The sequence below is a fragment of the Punica granatum genome, chromosome 5, assembly GCF_007655135.1.
Source record: "Punica granatum isolate Tunisia-2019 chromosome 5, ASM765513v2, whole genome shotgun sequence".
In the NCBI taxonomy this organism is placed as follows: domain Eukaryota; kingdom Viridiplantae; phylum Streptophyta; class Magnoliopsida; order Myrtales; family Lythraceae; genus Punica; species Punica granatum.
Window position 1 is genome coordinate 1,815,061 of NC_045131.1, and position 21,456 is coordinate 1,836,516.

Genomic DNA, 21,456 nt, shown 5'->3' on the forward strand with positions numbered 1-21,456 from the left:
TGATTCGGCCTGTTTGTTTGATAAAAAAATGACTTAATGCTCTAAATCAAAAAGGTACTTGATTATTTATTTTTTGCTAAATCAGCATGGTCTTAGGTGAAGTCGTCGGTGACCCCACAGGCTGCAACTGACCTCGCCTGAGATGGTGAGGGCTGGCCAGTGGCGACGGAGCCCTACCACTCCGATTTTCGAAGAGAGAGAAGAAAATTCCGAGTAGAGATGGCCTAAGGCAGGGCCACCACCATCCCCTTCCCTTCTCATATCTCGATCTTCTTCTCTTTTTTTTTTTTTCAAAAAAAAAGAAGAGTATAATTCAATTGCGACAAAAGTTAAAAAGAATATTTTGTAACCATCAATATAACTAGAATCTCAAATATTATTTAATATTTTTCCCACCAAACAAGATTAATTTAATCGAATACGGACTTATCTCATTTAGTATTTAAAAATTTGTTTTAATTTTCAGCATTGGTTAAGTTCAGACACACGCAAGCTAATTATCATATTTTGCTACATGCATGTGACGGCGTGACGGCGTGACATGTGGAGAGAGCGGAGGATTGGCGATTGCAAGGGAAGAGAGCGCCAAAGGGCAACGGGGATGGAACGAATCGAAATATATATATAAATGGAAACCGTTCAAGTTTGGAATACTTAATAATTTCCCAAGTCCGACAGCGACGAGGTCGAGCACTCCTATGTAATCACATAATCACATAAATTATAATGGTTATTGCCCATTCACCCCGAAAATAATAATAATAAAAATAACAATTGTTATTGCCCCAAACAAAACAACTCCCGAATTCCCCGCTATTCTTGGAACTCTGTACTCTCCCCTCAATTTTCTCTCCTTGGCTCATATTAAAGCTTGGCAAATTTCTTCACACCGGTCGCCGATCATCAATGCATCAGCTCCTTCCACTCGAATATCCCTTCCCGAATTGTACATTGTCCTCGCTTCAACTCGAATTGCATAGCTAAGAGGTCCGCCAACGATCGTTTCTCGATTCGGTTTGCGTTTGATCCTTCGCTCTCTCTGCATCGCTTCTTCACGAGTGCAATCATTCCCACTTTTGATTTGGTTCCGGAGAAAGGAACCACGGAGATGAGAGGGATTCCCCTGTTTCTTCCTGATTTTTCCTCTGTTTTCATTTTCCTTCGCCTTGCTGAATTAAAAGCGAAAAAGAGCTTTCCTCCTGTTCCCTGCCTCTCTTCTAATATTCTGTTGATTGTTTGGAAATAGCCATGTTAGATTTACGCGTCGATGCTATCATCTTATTCTCTCCAATGTTCCATGGCTTCTCTTGATCGTGATATTCCTGCTCGATTGATTCAGATTCTATTAATTCATTCCTGGACATGGATGTCCTGTCTTAAATTTCTATGTCGAGTACTAGCAACCCCTTGTCCGTTCATTCCACTCGTCACGTCTGTTTCCCTCAGGCGTATTTCTATATCATGATGCTTTAAGTAATGTGTATTAATCTTTTCTACCGGCTTAAGATACTGCCATCCAATGCATCAGAAGCGTTTTAACAATGCAAAGATTGAAAACATAACTCGATGTGAACTTGGAACGTTGTCAGGTACATGATCTGACAGACTATTTTGATTTATCGGCTTAGGTAAGTCTTTTCTACTGCTGATGAAGAAGCATGTGCGAAATAGATGCTCAACAATTCATCTCGAGAACAATCACCCGGGATGCATGTGGGGCATTCTTCACATTCTCAAATACCATCATTGGCACCATGTCAAGAAACGGCTCCCATACAGAAGGCATGGACGTGGAAGAAACTCTGCCGGTATCCATATGCACTCTTTAAACACCTTTTGCATTCGTCGACTGATGAAACTTTTTATCGCGCAAGTACAGTGCAAGGGCTTGTTTAGCCAGTTTATGTTCATAGTATGACCAAAAAAAAAATGATAAATGAAAAGCCTGTTGATAACGTTCTTTGGAAATTCCTCAGCAGTACGAAAGCCTGGAAACAGCAATCAGGCCAGAAATTCCGATGGATCGCGGGAAGAATATGACACTGCTCAGGAAGAAAATTCCCCGGTAAGTTTGTGTTCCTCCCCGATCAGGTTTACAGAATTTCAACTGCGGGGAATTGATGACATTGACCTTTCACTTGCTATGACTGAATCGACAATCCGCACTTTTGGAACTTGGCAGGTCCGTGAGAAGAAAACGAAGTTTGTTTCCACGAACATGAATTCTGTAAAAGCTCGATTGAAGGCATTTATTGCCGAAGAGAGGTCCAGGAGGAAAGGGCAGCATCACCGGAGTTCAACTTCCCCTGCTCACTTACAGTCAGTTCCCGCGGATTCGTCTCATCAGTCCAAATCGGAGGAAAAGAAATCTCATGATCAGACACAACTAAACGATGGAATAAGTCGAAGGATTCTTCACCAGAAAAGCGGAAGCTTCAGTGCTCCCCCTTACAAACCGAGTGCAAATTACAGAGTTGAAGATCACTCGGAGAGTTCAAATCGGCAGAACTTGCAGCAGGAAGGACTCTCAATAGATGTGCCCGTTTTCGCGGCTAAGGACTTTTCAGATACTCCTGGTTTAGCCAAAATAAATGAGGAATTATTACAGAAAATCTTGCACGACAAGAGGAAATTTTTGCCCCAGAGGTTCCACAGTCAAAAGCATTTCAGTACTAAGATTGGTCTACAAAGATCCGGGACTTTCCACGCACATGATTCATCGGGAGCTTCCAGGGCCAGCAATCTCCAGAGCATAGAGGACAATGCAAAAACCAATAAGGGGCCGGGCTCAGAAGATGTCCAGGATCATGAAGAGAGAGATGGTAACTCTAATATTACGTTTACCCCGGTCCACCTTCCACAATTGGAGGACCAAAGCGAAAACCCGGTGGCGACCAAACAGTTCAGGGATATGAAACAGAAGATAAAGCACATGATAAGAACGAACCAGAAGGAGAAGCAAAGGATCGTGATGGACGGGGTCCTCGATAAGATCCCCTTCGATCAGGGGCTTTCTAAGGAGAAAAAGGAGGAACTCATTCAGAAGTGGAGGGACTGCGTGATCAACAAAGATTACCACAAGATCTCTCGAAGCAAAGAAAACTACGAGCATAGGAGGCGGCACTTCAAGAGGACATCATCCTTGGACAACTCGATGGATAAGTACAGTCGGCTGTTCGAGACGAGTTTCAACAGGGAATCAAAAAACCACATATCAGAGAGGTTGAAGGTAGGGGAGCCAGAGGAGGCAGGTTCACAAGTTGAAAGAGAGAAGAAGTTGCTCGGCAGGATTCTTTCTCTGCCTGAACTCAAATCATATTCTTTCCCAAGTGAGGATTCCTCTTCAGATGCTGCTGCCTTGGAGGCTCCGAACAGGGCCGACTTGAGCAGAACCTCCAGCAGGGGAAGTAGCTTCGACAGTAGAAACTCCGAAGATCTACAGAACCAGTTAGATGAATATTTGGAAGGTGATCAAACCCGGGAGAAGAACGCCAGGAATGCCGAATCAGCAGCTGTTGTGAATTCCAGGGAGCTGGCAGAGATCGGCCCACCAAGTATTCATTCGGAGCGTGAGGCGGACATCGATCCCACAGCAAAGTCCTCTGCAGGAGCTGTGGGGCCAAGTCCTGTCCAAAAACTCGAAGTCGATTCTCAGGAGGTCACACCCTACTCACAATTACAAGACCTGCAAAGACCAGAGCTCGACACACTAGATTCTTCACCTATCGAGCAGCAAGATGATCCCAGCATTGACGAACCACTTGAGCCTGACCTCGAAACCGACCTTGAAGACACTGAACTCCATGAAGATGAACCACTGGAAGACTTCCTACGAATCCAAGTCAATGTAAAAGACATAGAACTGTTCAACTACGTGAGGGATGTCCTGGAGCTGTCGGGATTGAACGGGCCCGAGGCACTGGAGGTGTGGCACTCTGAAGACCAGCCCCTAGATCCCTCAGTGCTTGAGGAAATTGAGGGATGCCCGCTCATGGACCTGGAATGTTCAGGGAACGAAGAGAGCGAGGACTGTGATCACCTGATGCTGTTTGATATGATCAACGAGGTCCTTGTTGATATCTACCAGCAATCGGTCAGCTATTGGCCAATGCCACTGTCCAGGCATTGTCACATTCATCGGATGCCAGTGGGTCCTCATCTTCTCAAGGAGGTGTGGACTAATATTGGCACCTACTTGGCCTACCGGCCTGAGCTCGACCTGACACTAGACCATGCCTTTAGCTGGGACCTAGAGAAGCACGGTGGTTGGATGAATCTCCAGTTCGAGAGCGAGTGCACTGGGATAGAACTCGAGGACTTGATCTTTGATGATCTTTTGGAGGAACTAATCTTGTAACTTTCAGTTTTGTATCTTCATTTTTCTCTTTTATGTAGACACATCGAAGATAAACACTACTCATAGAGAATACTTTGTGTACAGAATCATGTGCATCAACGGTGAATGTACATATGGCGCAAAAAAGAAACGAGGAATTATCAGAAATTTGTCCTGTCCAGTTATTGTGATGTTCCTGGCCGTTTACAGAAAACCATGTAGCACAATGTTGCTGATTAGCTGAGTCCATCATATTGATGATTCATATCATACAATTTTCGATACTCTTATGAAATCATAAGGGAAGGTGAATAATGATGCTGCCAAAATAACAAAATATGAATTGCGGTGCGTATATCAACGTAGAAGGAAACATGGTTCCTTGCCATAAGAGTACTGTCTGGGCAATTATACCTTCTGAGCATATAAAGAGCCGACTTCTGCGGATTTTTCAAGGGGGCCATGGAAATGCTCTCAACCTCTTCCCTCCTTGATCTCTAGGCAGAAACCTCTTTGAGTTTAATGGAGCTTTTTCTTTGTTTGGAGCGCAAGGTAATTTCTCCATTTCAGCATGATTCATGAAGTTGCCTTCCGAAGTGGTCCCGGCCTAGAATTCAAGAGGAGAAACTATGAGATTGGATAAAGCAAACACATGGAGAAAGAATGATATGGAGCCAAAAACTGAGGGGACGCCCTCGATTTCGGCCTAGTGACAACCAATGTAGGATCACAGTAATCCGTGCTTGTGATTGACCAGGTCTAAAGGAATCTTATAAACACTCGCAAGGCAATGGCATCAGCAACACGACTCTGGATCAACAGTTATTACACTTATGCTTTTGGCTAGGAAAATAAACACTCCTATTATGTCTCATTGGAAGGGTGATTGAGTCAAATTTCTAAGATATAGAAGATCAATCTCTTTGCCACTGTCGGACAAAGACCTTATTAATATAAAATCTATAATTAGAATTCCACAAAGAGAATGGACACATGATCATCAAACAGAAGAGGCCTGCAAATTAACAATCAAAGTGGCTGAACCAGATGCAGGGTACCAGAAAATTTGAGATGTGCTATAGTGTAGATAGGGAGATTGCTTACTGTCCTCTAGGTTTCTGCAGGCCCGGATCGGGCCCCCATCTGCTCCACTAACTTATAGAGCTGCTGGTGTTTCATGGCCCACTGGTCTGCAAGCTTCATCTCCTTGGTTTCTGCATCACTCCTAAGCCCTGCTAACTGTTCCCGATGCTCCTCTTCGATTCTCTCCAATGTAGCCTTCTGCTCTTCCCTGAGAGCATTGATTTTTGACTCTATCTCCTCCATTTTCTCCTTCCGACGGGTCCCCTTCTCGGACTCTAGCTGCAATTCCAATCGCTTTAACCTCCACGCGGCTTCCTTCTTGTGGGCCACCCAGGCCCGGTGCCCTTCTTCCAGCTCCCTGCAGCACTCCACAAGCTCGGATAGGACCATCGCCTCTGCAGGAGCAGGGCCTGGCCCATGAGTTGGTAAACTGCCCAGAGAGAATGAGGTAGCCTCAAGACCTCTCTCAGGCTGGAGCCACGGGACAGGTGGAGAGGTTGAAACTGTAGAGGGCGAGAGACTTAAGGTGACAGATGGGGAAGGAGGCCGCAGAGTGGCGGTCCCATTAGAAGTAGAAAGCCATGGAGGCAGCAAAGAGGGCGAAACAGTGGGTGTATCAGCATGAAGGAACCCATTGTTGGAACCAGTAATGAGAAAGGCAGGTGCAGCTCGCTCCTTCACGATCTTCTCTGCAAAGGTCTCCAGAATCTGATCATACTTGCCTTCCTCAATCGGGTGCACTGTCCTATTGTTCTCCTTCTGTTCTCTCTGTTGCTTCTCCTTGAACACCTCCCACCACTTACCCAGCCTCTTGGCCGTTCGACCAGGGATTTCGGCTGCAATCTTCTTCCATTTGTTGCCGTGCTTTGCCTGGAGCTGAATCACAAGCCTCTGCTCCTCCTCAGTAAGAGAACCTTTCTTGATCCCGGGCTTCAGGTAGTTCTTCCACCGCTCTAAGCATGACTTGGCATCCCTATTGAGAGGGGTGTTCATTCGCTGGGAAACAAGGTGCCACTCCCTTGGCCCATATTGTTTCACGTAAGCACGTAACAAAGCGTCTTCTTCAGCTCTCCAGCGTTGCCTCTCCTTCATCTCCTGGTGCTGACACCACCTTCCATTGCCTTTGAGCTCAAATTCTCATGCTGCAGCTGCCCGAAAAAACAGGAAAGACAAGCACTGGATTAGAACAGCAATTGGAAGCAAACCCATTGAGCTACTTTTTCATATCATTTCAGGACCGTAAAAAGTAATGCCTCTATAGCTTATCATTTACTCTCCGAAATATAAGCAAGAAACATTGATGTAGACCAAAAAGCTGAAGATTGTCCAGCACTGTGAAGGCTTCGGCAGGTACTTGGTTGTTTAGAGTCCCACAACCTGAAATGGCTCCTTCAGAAGGAATTGCCTGATTTATTTAGCTTCATTCTTTCTTTCTTTCTTTTTTTTTCCTGGAAACACTGAAAATGAACAAGGTCCACAATGGCAAACAACTCATGGGCCTTGATGCTAATATAAGGGCGTGACCAATTAGACCATTTGCTGGAATAGCCAGCACTGTTATTCATGTTGAGCCTCTCAACCAAAAATTTCTAGACCATATTGCCACTATGTCATCACAGAATTGCATGCACTTTGACCAATTTGGAGCACTTCTCAGCCATAAATTCCACTTAAGAGCTCGTAACCTCTGTTTGATTCTTACAATGTCAGGTTTCGCGACAGTTTCTATGATTGCGAGTCTTCTACATTTGATAGTTCACGCAGATTCTCAGACTGCAACTTCCTTGGACTAAGCTAAGTACTTCCTATGTTAGCCAAAAAGTTGAAGCAACTACTAAAAACATTTGAATTGCCAAAAATTGGGACTAATAAGGAGAATCATGGATGCGGAATGGGAGAAAACAATCTAAGTGACAGTCAACTATGCGATGCCTGACAACCATCCTATTATCACGAGAGCAATAGCTAGCATTCACAGAAATCCCACGACCGACTGGATGCAAGATTCTCAGTTGATCCCTAATGGTGAAGAATAATCACTTGGATCAGATTGGCTACACTAATAGCCCACTGGGCACATCCTAAGAGAGGAATTGCAATTCCATAATATGACAATCGGATTGTCAGTCCATTAATATTCTGTAATACCGATGGGGCCGGAAGGCCTCAGCTCAGCAGAGGGGAACAGAATCAGGCTGTAATGTGTAAAGGTCTCAGCTTTACATGGAAAATTCGTTCCTTGTTGCATCCAATACATAAGGGTTCCACTCTGCAATTTCTATGCTATAGCAAGTAGCTCGAACTGATGATCGAATCTCTCACTCTCTCTCTCTCTAAATTGAAGAGCGGTGTCAGTTGCCATAGTAAATGCATAGAGACAAGCAACAGTATGAATGAGGCGAAATTAGAGAGAACACATGAGCAGCAACTGTTGAACACAAACTGCCCATAGGTATCAACGCACAACAAACAAGAGCAGACAGACAGAGCTAACCTTTATTTAAGAAAGGAAAAGGGAAAAGCTTGAAGATCAGGGGGGAGGGAAGGGGAGGGGCTTACTGTGATTTGAGTTGCTATAGGTGGAGGCGGAGAGGGAGATTCTTCTACTGGCCGGACGCATCTCTCGAGGACGACGGAGTAGGGAGGAAGGAGAAGATGCTTCAGTCAGGTCAGGGGTGGACGGCTGGTAGAAGGGTGGGGGTGGGGGGGGCTGCCTGGGCTTGCTTCGATGAAAACAAAGAGGAGAGGGGAGGAGTATGGGAGCTGGGGGGAATGGGAGGTAATGGTAAGATCTTTTCTTGCTAGTGATGCTATCTATCTATCTATCTATCTATCTATCTAGTGCTGTGTATCTGTCTGTCTCTAACCAAGGGAAAGGTCAAGCTAGAGAGAGAGAGAGAGAGGGGAAGTGACAAGAGAGCACAATGAGAGCTTTTTCAAGATAGGACGACAGAGAGAGAGAGAGAGAGAGAGAGAGAGAGAGAGAGGGGAACAGTGATTTGGTAGAGAGAGAGAGTGAGAAGGGGAAGTGGACTGAACAAAAAAAAAAAAGGCAGGGGATGGAACTTGGAAGGGAGCTGAGCTGAGGCACGCGAGTGAGTAGAAGAGAGAAAAAAAAAAAAGAGGAATAGGGGTGATAAGAAGGGAAGGGTAGGGAAAAACCAAGAATCAGATCAGAATCAGAAGAAAGAAGAAGAGCTAAAAAGAGCTGACGTTCTCGTTAGGGGGAATTTCCTCTTATTATTATTATTATTATTATTACTGTTAAAAGTCCATTTTCTTTTTTCTTTTTCCTTGCCAAAAATCGTATCGATTAAATTTCCGTGTCATCTGCAATTTTTAATTGGTGCTTGCTTTCCCTTGTCATGTGGAAAGATACTAACAACAATTGGGGTTAGAAAAGGTCCATTAGTAAGATATATTGATTATTGGGACCGCCTAATTTTTACAGGAAGTGATAACCAACACGTGTTTCTTTCTCGGCTTCATCCCATTATCCATGCATGTAAAACAAAAATTTCCCAAGGTCGTGGCTTCCGAGAGTCAAAAGAAACAACTCATCCCAATCATGGTCTCACGTTGGTTTCTTTAAGCAATCCAATCAATCGCAAGACTAGATGATCGAAGCGGTCTCAGTGTTGATCTACTAGCTCAGATGACCTATGAAAAAGACCATGGGGTAGCAATTATTTCCGGATTTTAAACATTGTTTTCCTTTCCCATGATAAATCTCAATGGAATTAAAAGGCATGATGAATTACTTACTGTGCATGACGTGGGGCCTGCCAGTACCGATGGTAGCATATGGGAAGAGGACAATGATAAAAAGAGGGGCAGAGAGAGAGAGAGAGAGTAGGCCAGCCAAGCCAAACCAAGCCCTAGTAAGATAACAAATACAAAAGGCAAGGGAAATTGATGAGGTTGGCATGGTACAGTGTCGTATGGCTTCATTCTGAGCCCTTCAACCACTCCCTCTCACTCACCCCTCACCCTCATCAGCTTTTTTTCCCTCCTCCCTTTAATTTTCACCCCCACAACACAAGCAAAACGGACCCGATTCAATTGTCAATTATTGACACACACACACACATGATACATATGTCTGTATATATGTCTATAATATATATATATATATATATATGTAACTGGAAGTACTCGAGGGGTCTTGCTGAGCTGATAGTGATAGTGATGGTGTGGTTCTTTTAGATCTCGCAATATGCAAATGTATGCAGCCATGCATTACTATCCAGTCCATATCCAAAGCCCAGTCAGTGCCTGTTAGGAATTAGTTGTGGTCGAAAACGAAAGAGATGAGATCAGACCCTGCCTGCCTCTGGGCGAAATAAGGCATATATATATGGCCCCGCCCCCTGGTTCTTCTTCTTCTTGCACAGTTAATTATTGAAGGCTGGCTGGCCGGTTGCCATACACATCATGGCCCCATTATTGCTTTACTGTGCCCCTTGTAGGTACTTAGCTAAAGAAGCATTATCTCCATACCATTTATATATACACGTGCACGCATATCAGACACATTACCTGGACAAAATAACAACATAAAAATAAGGTCCCAGCTCCATCGGTTTGGATACACACGTACGTTGTCAATGCATATGGAAAATACATGGTTGCGGATGAACCATTCTTGCTTTGTATATGAATGCTTTCATGCCCTGGTCATGCTTTCGAAGCCGTTCGATCATGTTTCTTATGAATTTCATGCGTACTTTGACTTTGATTAACACTGGCACTGGTCAAAAATATTATATATTGGGGGTTAAAGATCATACTAGATCATCTACCTAAAAAAAAAAAAAGGATCATACTAGATCTCCTTGTTTTACGATTAGAATCTTCAGAAAATGGAAATTTGGTGGGGACTCGACTCCACTCCATGAAAAAGAGATCGGATTTGGATGGCACCAATACTTGCGTCAATGCAAATGCATGACCCTATCCATCCATCCATCTATCTATACATTCTATCGCCCATCTAACAACCATTGCAGGTACTATAAAAGGAGAGTTGCTTCTCTTCGTTTTCGGGAAAGAAAGAAAACAATTTCTACATGTAATTACAAGTCTCTCCTAATGTGATCTTAGGGCAATTAATTTGTTCTGTTAGGAGACTGCATTTTATGGGCTGCTAGTTGCTACCCCTCACTTTTGCATTAGTTAATTTCACTGCTGGCTCTGGTCTGTAGTTCGCCGATAAAACTATTATTTCGATATGCATAAGGTGATAACGGTTGCACACATGCATTGAAATACAACCCGTATGTACCCAGCATCCATTGATCGATCCAGGAATTGGAGTTCATTTAGATCAGAATATTGGATCGTAATTATGCCAAATCACTATAGATAGAAGATGCAATAAGAACCCAAAATCATTCAAGATTCCGACACGCGTCAATTTTACGTGCTCTACAATATATCTATGCAATTGGTGGTATATAATACTATATATATATATCATACATTCAATATCTCAGTAACTGTTCTTATAAAAAATATATGTATATCTGAATAATTGATTTTTTTAAAAAAAATTTACCTTCACGGTGATCTTTTTCGATGATCATAAAACTGTTATATTTTAGATTTTCACTTTTTGAAATTTCGAGATCGAATCTGAACCATTGAATACGCACTTATGTACCGTACATACATTTAAAACAAATTGAGGTATCATGCTCACCGGAAAAGAGAAGAAAAGAAAAGAAAAACAAATGTACAATAGATACCTATGAAACATTTGATGCTTTGGGGGGCATCGATGCCCCGTTAACTTACCCAAAAAAAAATGTATATATATATATATATATGTATGTATGACGCTTTAGGACGACCTAATTAATTAACTAAAAAATAGTTCATCGATTATATATATATAAGTCGTGAGGTCCGTGCATTGCACGGGATTGTTCCATTAATGTGAAAAGAAATGATAATTAAAAATTAAAAAGAAAAATTCTTTCGAGAATCAAAAGCGTAACAAAAAGCATAAAATAAATATTCAGTAGTAGACAATCTTACTTTCTGAGAGTTTGCGTATAAAGATAACAACACCCTTTTAGAAATGAAACTCACATCACTAATATTGAAAAAAATACGAGGAAAAATAAAAGATAGAGAAAAATAAAATAAAAATAATAAAAATAATCTAATCAACTCATAGGGATAGACATATATTTTGAGAGCTCGATTTAATTGTAAATATATTTTTTGATAGTTGAATAAGCCCATGTTTATGTATATGACAATTCTTATTTATAATTATCATACATAATTTAGATAAAATATAATCTGTTTTATCTTCCTTTTTCAATGAACAAAATTGATTTTTTTATGAAAAGAAAATATAATTTATATGTATCTATAAAATATTATCTAATCTATTTTTTAAAAATGAATTTCTATAATAACATATAATTCATACATACTTTTTCTTACTATATATATATACTAAAAATTGTCCACGTAACCATACATTAATATATTTGTTATTATGTATTTATATATACTTATTTTGATGTTATTATTTATGTATGAAATATTAATTATTATTTTAGAAATTCAAGATTATTAAATCTTCTAATTTATTTCAAATACATTCTATTATGTAGACTCTAAAAATTAAATAAATAAAGAAATAGGATTTTATCATGAGATTTTTTTTAAAAAAAAGTTTATTAAATATAATTCCGAAAATAAAAAAAATAAAAAACCTAAAAGATTTCATTAGAAAATTCATATTTCCTTCAATTGGAGATTACTGTAGTATAAAAAAATATATTGTTTTTTTATTTTTAAGTGGAATATTTTAATCAAAAATAATTTCAGAAGATTTTGTTACTAATTTTATAATTGAAAATAATTTTAAATTTTAAAAACTCAAAAAAATTGAGAAATTATTTTTATTATATATAATTCCGAAAATAAAAAAAAATCTTAAATAATTTCAAATTTTAAAAACTAAAAACCGATAAATTTTTTTATTAAAAATTAATCTGAAAATAAAAATATAAAAAACTAAAAAAATTACGTTTAGAAAATTCATATTGCCTTCAATTGAATATTACTGTGATATCCAAAAGATTTGATGGTATTTTTAATCTTTTTAAAATGGAATATTGTAATGGAAAAATAATTTCTCCAGGTTTTATTGCTAATTTTATAATAAAATATTATTTTAAATTTTAAAACTTAAAAAAAAATCCATTAAAATTCCATTAGCAAAGCTGCTTCATGAATGCACGCAGTGCAGCGGCACAACAACGTAAATAGGATGACAAACCAACGGAAGGGAATGGCATAATTAGTGACAAACTGAACAAGTAATGTGCAACCACACTAGAAATCTCTCCAGGTTTAACCTATAATAAGTTGCATCGAAGAAGACACGTATATATAGAAGAAGAACAGGAAGGAGAAGGAAGAACAATATAAGCCACCATCGAACATCATCGCAAAGAGATAAGAAGCCAAGAGTCTTATTAGCGATCGACTACGTCATGGGAGCTTATTCTGCGAATGCGAATAAGACCACAGATTTTGTCGTTGCTGAGCTTAGCTTCTTCGATGGACGGCTTTCCTACTGCCCTAACTGCTGAAGTCCTATTCCTCCAAGCTCTTTCTCGATCGTTTTCCGTTGGATAATTATATATATATATATATATAATGGGTTTAATTTGGACTTGAATCCATCAATCCAAAAACTTAAGTCAATAAGCTGCCGAACCTTTGTCACATATAAACTACTTACTTTTCTTTTTCTCGATCAATATAGGACATTCTTTGTCCTCTCGCACCTCCCATTTTCCCGCTGTCACGTAGTATCATGTCATGTTATACGTTTCACGTGATCTAAATCACTTAACAGGACTCGAGTCTCATATAAATTTGTATTTTTTTTTTCCTCAATTGTTCATTGTGGAGCAACATATTCAGCATTTTCGCATTCGCATGGAAAGAAAGCAAAGCTCGAGTGTGTCATGTAGGAGGAAGATTTCTATCCGATCTGAGCTGAGCTGAGCTGAGCTAGCAAGCCTTGGGCGGAAGATACGTGGCAGAGCATGATGGGTTGGGTGAGCCAGCTCAGTGATCCACGTGGTGGTCCGGGAGCACTGAATAATATTTGTTATAATTTGTCGAGTTGAATGCTAGGAGTTTGGGACGGGTGGAGGAATGGTGAGGTTGAGGGTGAGGGAGTGGGAGTCCGCGTTTCGCGGCAAAAGGAGACGGAGTGAGGGGTTGGGGCTGGGGGGGTCTGATGGGGACGGGACCTTGTCAGACACATTGTCAGATACCTGTCAGTGACAAGTTACGTCAGTCAGCCCCTTCCCTTCCCTTCCCTTCCCTTCCCCCCTCTTTTCTTTTCGTTTAACTTTGCTTTTTCCTTTTTTTTTTAAAAGGACAAAAAAAAAAAACCAAATTACTAACCATACTCTAAGTACGATAAAATAAGAATTTTAATAATTAATAGAAGGGTAAAAATAATTTTATCGCAAGAATTACATCTAAATTATCTTTGTTATCGAGTATAATTGCCCACTCAGTTCCACCATCTTCCTCGGGCTCTAACCTCCCATTTTAGTTTTCTCTCTCCCTTCCTATTGATTGACTCTGTCTTTTTCCTCTCCCACTTTTTTTCTTTAGGATCCTCTCTCACTTTTTCGGTATCATTACAAAAACTATTTCTACACGATAATTATGATTTCATTTTATAATTTCTATACTAAATTCTAGGAAATATAACAGTGCGATACATGCATATATATATATAGTACTGTGTGTGTGTGTGTCCGTGTGCGCGCCCGTGTAATTTAAGGAATAAAGGAAAAAAAATACATAGTACTGTGCAAACAATTTAAATATTGAACTTATATTGTTTGATGCCGTTTTCATTGTAAGTGACACTAATAAAACAATATGGGATCATAGTTTACACCCACTGACTTAAGGATCTTGGATCCGCCCCTGCTCCAATCATATTTACCATTTCCATCACCATACAACTACTTACCAAACAAGGGCAGATTTATCAATAGCAAGTTCGAGGTCATACCACTCGCTTCGATGCAGTTCGATTGGAGCGGACATGAAACCGGGAAAATCGAGAACTCTGCATGGCAACATCAGAGTGAACGAGTCATGCCAACGATCACGATTGATAGTCCGGTAATTGTTTACCCTTGAGTGGAGTAGAAGCAATTGATTGCTGCACGGGCGAAAGGGGATTGTGAAGCCCAATTTACATTGTAAGCAGATTCTTTTAGGTCTTGTAACAGGAGCAGCTCTTCTGGGTACGGGCCGGGCCTCTACTTTCTTGGGTAAAATCATAGGCCCATAGCAGGCCCACTTTCATGTAGTTGTGGCCCGTAAATGTTCGACGAGAACATTAAAAAAAGAAAAAAGAGAGGTTATTGGTCATCTTTGGTACTTTTGAGTAGAGTAGACCGACTGACCTTCCCATTAGTATTTGATTCAATCCTCAGTCAATTACCTCAATTAATCAAATCATTTTAGGCTCATTGAGGTTTCATTTTCCACATACCTGGTTGATATACATTTAGTGTCGTGTTAGAAAATTCCTCAATGAATATATATAATTTCAACACTTGGATGGTTAACCATGTAACATATACAAGTCATCATCAGTCACTTTTTGTAATATTTGATTTAATTCCACGTTATCCATTGACTTATAAAATGCAAAAAAGGATAATCGCACAAGTAAATTAAATTATTAATAGATGATTATCACGAGTAGATTCAAATAATTTGGCGTTTCTTTTCCCTGAACAATGTATCATGTACAGGTCTTGTAAAAATCCATATTAAAGAGAGTTTTATCTCCTTATTAGGCTAATCTGGCCCTAACTGCAATATTCGAGACTCATTATGCTTCTAAATATCAATATACATACTGAAAAAAAAAATTGCGATGATGAGTATGAAATTGATTGAATTACTTAAAATTTACTCTCTTTTTTTATTATCGACCCCATCTTGAGATGGAGGATTTTTTTTTTGAGTGAAATCTTGAGATGGAGATTGATAGAACGAAAAGAGGAAATAAGAGCAGAGGCACAGTGTTGAACGTACGATTACTCGTAACCATCATCTGACGGTCCGTGTTCGTGACTTTGAGGGTATGGATGGCAGTAGGTTTAAGTAAATGGGTATTTTACCCGTCTCAGACCCTAATGGGTCATTAAAGGGTTCTACCTGTTGGGTCGTGGTAAGGGTTTAGGATTTTTTGGTGGAAACCATGTGGGGTTTAGGAAGGGTTTAGGATTTTATGTTAAAACCCATCCCAAACCCGTTAAGCAATCAAATTACTAAAATGCCATTCATATTTATCCATATTTACAAAGAAACCTTCTCGTCAACATAGGTTTGCAATGTTTGCTCATCTCAATTGATTACTCTATATCCTTCTAGTCAAGGTCCATGTTGGATATGCCGCATTTCGTTTTTAGCTTCTATTATTGCTATGTGACTTGCTTTAAATGACAAACTGTATTATTAAAAGAATTTTATATCTCGACGATTCTATTTCATGTCTACCATTCTGAGCAGTAAACATACTTATTGATATTTTAGACTATTTTATATAAGTACAATGTTATGATAAGTTTGTACAATAATTTTTTTCTTTTATAATTTTTATTAGCGGGCGACAAACGGATATCCAATGGGAACACGTTAAAATAGCAGGAAGGGTTTGGAAATTTTCCTTCAAAATACTAACTGATTTGAGAAGAATTTAAGATTATTTTTTCTTAATGGGTATGAGTATAGGATGCACGTGATCATCCCAAATCCTTCCCAATGCCATCCGTGCTGAGGAGCTGGCACTGTGACGTCATAGGCTGTCTAATATTACACGCCATCACATGTTTTTTCTTTTTATTTTTTTTTCCATTATAATGATAAAGGAAGGTAACAAGCAATCACATGGGGCGGGGGACATATTCTCCCCTAAGATATTCCAATTTGGGATTATTTATATCTTTGTTTTGACTAATCATCGGGGATCTAGATGAAAAGCTAATATATAAATTATCCACTAAATTGTTTTGCTTAGATAAATCTTCTATCATTTTGTCAACAAGTTTCGACGATTAACAAATTTTTTAATTGTAATAATGATGGCCAAGGCAGAAACTTTACTGCTATGATCGGTTAGCAATTCCGATGGATGGATTAAACATGGTTTCTGCCGTTTATATTTTCTATGGGAAATTATTTTATGCACGTGGACGATGAAATGAATATGAATATGTGTTTTTGAACATAGACATTTAATTTCTTTTAAAATTAATAAAAAAACCAATTTTTTCGCATTTTAATGTACGAACTTTCAATCTGATAATAATTCTAACATGACGTTAAATTTTCCATTAATTTAGACGGAATCAAGGCCATTGAAGTCTCCGGCGATGCCAATTGGGGGAGAGCGCCAGCAACTCAATTGGGGTGGTGGTGGCCGGAATTGAGGCTCCCATCCTCCAGATCGGGAGAACCCTCAATTGGGAATTCTCCGGATTTCAATGGGTGGAGCTACAGCCTCGGCCATCACCTCCTCAATTGGGGTCTCTGGCATCCTATGTGGCATCAATTCCATCTAAATTAATGAAAAATGCGACGCCGTGTTAAAATTATTATCAAATAGAAAATTTATGTTAAAAAAAATTCGTACTATAATAGTTAAAATGTAAAAATTGTGTTTTTTTTGTTGTTATTAACCATTTCCCTTTTACATTAAGTTCTATAATCTTTTGTATATGAGTTTGTACTTTCTTAGTAACTTCTTAAATAGAAATTATTAGATAAAGAAAGAAAGAAAGAAACAACATGTTACGCAAGATCATCTAAATGGAGATGATTTTAGATATTTTCTTCTATATTTGGTGGAAGGCCTAGTCTCGGGGTCTGCAGTAAGGGGCTCTTAAAATTATTTTTCAGAATTATTTCAGAATTTTACTCTTTTTTTTTTCAGTGTATATCATGATATTCAAAACCAAATAAAATTTGATTAATCCATTCTGCTTCCCAATAAGTGCTTCCCGGGATTCCAATTTTGCTTTTAAATCTATGAACATATTAGTCAACGCAAAACTCATGTTTCCATCATGTCATTACTTCCACAGTTATTGCCTGCCATAGACTAATACTGACAACTCCTTCCAAAATTTGCCAATGCACGACTTTAAAGAATCCATCAAAGAATTTAGGTACAAGTGGTCAGTTTTCCAAACGAATTATATTCAGAATTTCCTGATAATGAAAGGAGGTAAAACAATACCGAATTAATCTATCAAAAAAGATAATATATTGAATCGAATTCTATTTTTGAAATCATGATAATTTTAATTTTTTTATATGTACTATGATATCTGAAAATTCAACGGATCTAACTAATTTAGTTCGGATCAAGTCAACTTACTATGAGATAAAATTTTTCTAATCAATGATTTTCTATATTTATAAGACTCGAATCCAAGATCATATTAAGAAAACAAACGTCGAAATGCTTAGACAAACTCTTGCTGGTTATGGTAATTTAAGTTTAGCGGAAATGGAAGCTAAAAGTGTTGAATTTTGTTTAAACGATGTGGCCCAACACTTGTATGTATTATGTGCTATCCTATCAATAGTCCCATATTGAGTGATCTAATAAAGTTAAAGATAATGGGCTTTCTCAATATCTCGGTAGAATATGGGATTAATGTGCAGATACCAAAATGGTAATTACTAATTTTACGATGGACGGAATCAGAATTACATAAATCTTTCGCACTAAAGTGCAATTTGAAAGGTTATGGTAATCGTGTCGTACGTAGAGCAATATACCGATGCCCCATTACTCAAAGAATCGAACAGCCCACGCTTTTAATGTACCGGCTTGGAGGATCACGAACTCGACACAACCTCACGCTATGAATTTAGGTACGCTTTCGACCGATCAATTTCTTGACAGATTCATCATGTGTAATTTTAAGGATTCAGTAATTCGCTTCCAACAAAAAAGAGTTAGGTGAGAAAAGTATGGTCTAACTCTAGATGGAAAGTCGGAAAGCAAGCTATGTTCTTGATACTTACCAAAATTAAACCAAAGACAACACATGTGGTCTTATTAATTTATTAATTCCCCCCATTTGTGAAGTAACATATATACATATATACGCACACAAACATATATATAAAGTCTTATTAATTTATTAATTCCGCCCATTTGTGAAGTAATATATCGCGCGCGTATATATATATATATATAAAGGGTGGGCAATGTGGCTGTCTTTCTTTGTCAGGACTTGGACTTGGGGGTAGTAAATGACAAAGAAGGCTCAGCGGAGCTAGTCAACCTTCCAAATGGTTGGCCATGGCCTAAGAAAAGCCGCCTACTCGCTATCACACTGTCCGACTAGACCATCTTGTCACTCCCAGGTCCCATCCTTCGCTCTTCCTTTCCTTTCCTTCCTTCCTTCCTTCCTTCCCAATCTTCACCCAACAACCTTGAATCCAATCTGAAATCCAAAAGAAACCAACCCAGGTAGAAGAAAGAAACAACAATCCCATTCCTCCCTTTTGATCCATGTGAACTTTTGGTTTTCCCATCGTGTCTGTTGTTCTTGTCTTGACCCTTTTCGGATGTACTTAGGATATAATCCAGTTAGAACACCAGGAGATCTGTCTGTTTCTGTTCTTTGATCAGCTTCTTGAAGAGTTTGCCTCACGGGTTCTGCTTCAATGGGAGCTTGCTGGAGCAACAAAATCAAGGCGGAGACTCCGTCTCAAACAGGTGAGATCAACAAACTCCTATGGATTGATTGAACAGAGCATCCTCTGTTTTCTTTGCCTTAGGCTTGTTCTCGTTTCTTATGGCCTAGCTTAAGATAACCAGAGCTACTATGGAATCCTCAGCATATTCGTGAAGTCCGATAAGGCCAGACATAAGTGTATACATAGAAATTGTTTGTTTCACTCGCCAATGTATTAGAGTTGATCCTGGAAACGTATTGAGTGCATAGGTGTGAACTCAAAGAGTGCCGGTGAAGACGACCCGAGCGGCTCGAGTGCTAGCAAGATCTCGTCGGGGCCTACTACTCCCCGAAGCGAGACCGAGATCTTGCAGTCTTCCAATCTAAAGAGCTTCAGCTTCAGCGAGCTGAAGGCCGCCACAAGGAACTTCCGCCCGGACACCGTACTTGGGGGTGGTGGCTTCGGCTCGGTGTTCAAGGGTTGGATTGACGAGCAGTCGTTCGGGCCTACTAAGCCTGGGATGGGCATGATGGTCGCAGTGAAGAAACTTAACCAGGAGGGGTTGCAAGGCCACAGGGAATGGCTGGTGAGTCCTATATATATGTAACCTCTATCTAGTCCTGGCTAGTAATAATTGATATGTAACATCTACAATACCGTTGATCAACTGTATATCGACATTTTAGGCGGAAATCAACTACCTCGGACAGCTTCACCATCCTAATCTGGTGAGGCTGATCGGATTCTGTCTTGAGGACGAGCAGCGCCTCTTGGTCTACGAGTTTATGACACGGGGAAGCGCCGAGAATCATCTATTCAGGCGTAAGTGTTTCTTTTCAGGTTGCTGAGGGGATAAGTCACTTCTTTCAATGCTCTTACGGAAAAATCCATGGGATGTTTCCATGGAACAGGTGGATCCTACTTCCAGCCCCTTTCCTGGAGTCTCCGAGTCAAAGTCGCTCTAGGGGCTGCAAGGGGACTTGCATTTCTACACGACTCTGAACCCAAAGTTATCTATCGAGACTTCAAGACTTCAAACATTTTGCTCGACTCTGTATGCTACTCTTGAATTCTGCTGGATCTTCTTGCTTCTACATGTGACATGTTGACATGGGTATTCATTACTCTTTGGTTTCCATCGGCAGAATTACAATGCAAAACTTTCCGATTTCGGTTTGGCCCGGGATGGACCAACTGGTGAGAAGAGCCATGTCTCTACTCGGGTTATGGGAACCTATGGATATGCCGCTCCGGAGTATCTTGCCACTGGTAATATTTGTTTTAGTAATATCATCAATTAAATGGTACTCTGTTTTCTACTTGTTTGCCATGGGGATCTAGCGGGGCAAATTTCAAGTTCAGTAAAACCCCATAAGCTCATGGATCCAGCTACAATCTATATGCATAGATCGACCTCGGTGGTGACATTATGTCAAAAGATCCCTAGATCGACTGCCTGGGAATTTGAATGATTTGTTTCAGTTAAAAAACGCCTTTCAATCATTTCTCTTTCCATGCACTTTCACGCCATGGAGCCGTAGAATCTGTTCTAATGACTGATAATCACACTTCTTTTTCCAAGGTCGATTAACTGCCAAGAATGACGTCTACAGCTTTGGGGTCGTCCTCCTGGAGATGCTGTCAGGCAGACGGGTGATCGATAAGAATAGGCCTCCAGGACAGCACGACCTCGTGGAGTGGGCCAAGCCCTACCTCACAAACAAAAGGAGGGTCCTCCATGTAATGGACACCCGTCTCCAAGGACAGTACTCTCTCAATCAAGCCCAGAGGGCAGCCAATCTAGCCCTCCATTGCTTAGCTCCCGAAGGCAAGCTCAGGCCTAGCATGGATGATGTAGTAAGGGAACTGGAGCAGCTAAGCACCTTCAACGACCATAACAGTCACCATCACCAACCAAATGGTCGCCAAAGCTCATGTTCAAGATCTCAGAAGGATGCTAAACCAGGGTTGCTTGCTTATCCTAGGCCTTCTGCTTCCCCACTTTTTGCCTCGTCTGGAATTACCAGAATGTAGCTGTAGACATTTTATGGATTGAGTGATCGTTGAATTTTTCCTACATCGAATTGTATAGCTCCTCGTTTGGTCAAGACCTGCTGCAATTTCAGCCCAAAGTCTTGCTCAGATGGTTTATACTTATGCTAGAAACTGCGTTTCGGTATTTTTCACGTGATCCGAGACTTGACAGTTCTATTTCATAAATTCCCAACTGTTTCAGGTTAAAAGATCTATTTAAACATCTAAAC

The 21,456-nt window shown here is 40.0% G+C and overlaps 3 protein-coding genes across 4 annotated transcripts; 2 read left to right on the forward strand and 1 right to left on the reverse strand.

Annotated features, from left to right (window-relative positions):
- The first annotated feature begins 743 nt into the window (after window positions 1-743).
- Window positions 744-4,504, forward strand: LOC116207810. The gene is made up of 3 exons (XM_031540905.1): window positions 744-1,808; window positions 1,977-2,065; window positions 2,183-4,504. Exons 1-3 carry the CDS (start codon window positions 1,649-1,651, stop codon window positions 4,355-4,357), a joined length of 2,424 nt encoding a protein of 807 aa, XP_031396765.1. The 5' UTR covers window positions 744-1,648; the 3' UTR covers window positions 4,358-4,504.
- A 49-nt stretch (window positions 4,505-4,553) lies between these two features.
- Window positions 4,554-8,395, reverse strand: LOC116207807 (transcription factor AS1). 2 transcript variants are annotated; one of them, XM_031540902.1, is made up of 3 exons: window positions 7,979-8,395; window positions 5,441-6,571; window positions 4,554-4,943 (listed from the first exon to the last, which is right to left on the reverse strand). In XM_031540902.1, exon 2 carries the CDS (start codon window positions 6,509-6,511, stop codon window positions 5,447-5,449), a length of 1,065 nt encoding a protein of 354 aa, XP_031396762.1. In that variant the 5' UTR covers window positions 6,512-6,571; window positions 7,979-8,395; the 3' UTR covers window positions 4,554-4,943; window positions 5,441-5,446. The 2 variants fall into 2 exon arrangements, with proteins under 2 accessions (XP_031396762.1, XP_031396760.1); XM_031540900.1 differs by having other exon boundaries at window positions 5,441-6,567; window positions 7,979-8,387.
- A 10,402-nt stretch (window positions 8,396-18,797) lies between these two features.
- Window positions 18,798-21,381, forward strand: LOC116207683 (probable serine/threonine-protein kinase PBL11). Its single transcript, XM_031540748.1, has 6 exons — window positions 18,798-19,232; window positions 19,462-19,778; window positions 19,879-20,014; window positions 20,104-20,246; window positions 20,338-20,461; window positions 20,775-21,381. Exons 1-6 carry the CDS (start codon window positions 19,181-19,183, stop codon window positions 21,224-21,226), a joined length of 1,224 nt encoding a protein of 407 aa, XP_031396608.1. The 5' UTR covers window positions 18,798-19,180; the 3' UTR covers window positions 21,227-21,381.
- The last annotated feature ends 75 nt before the right edge of the window (window positions 21,382-21,456 follow it).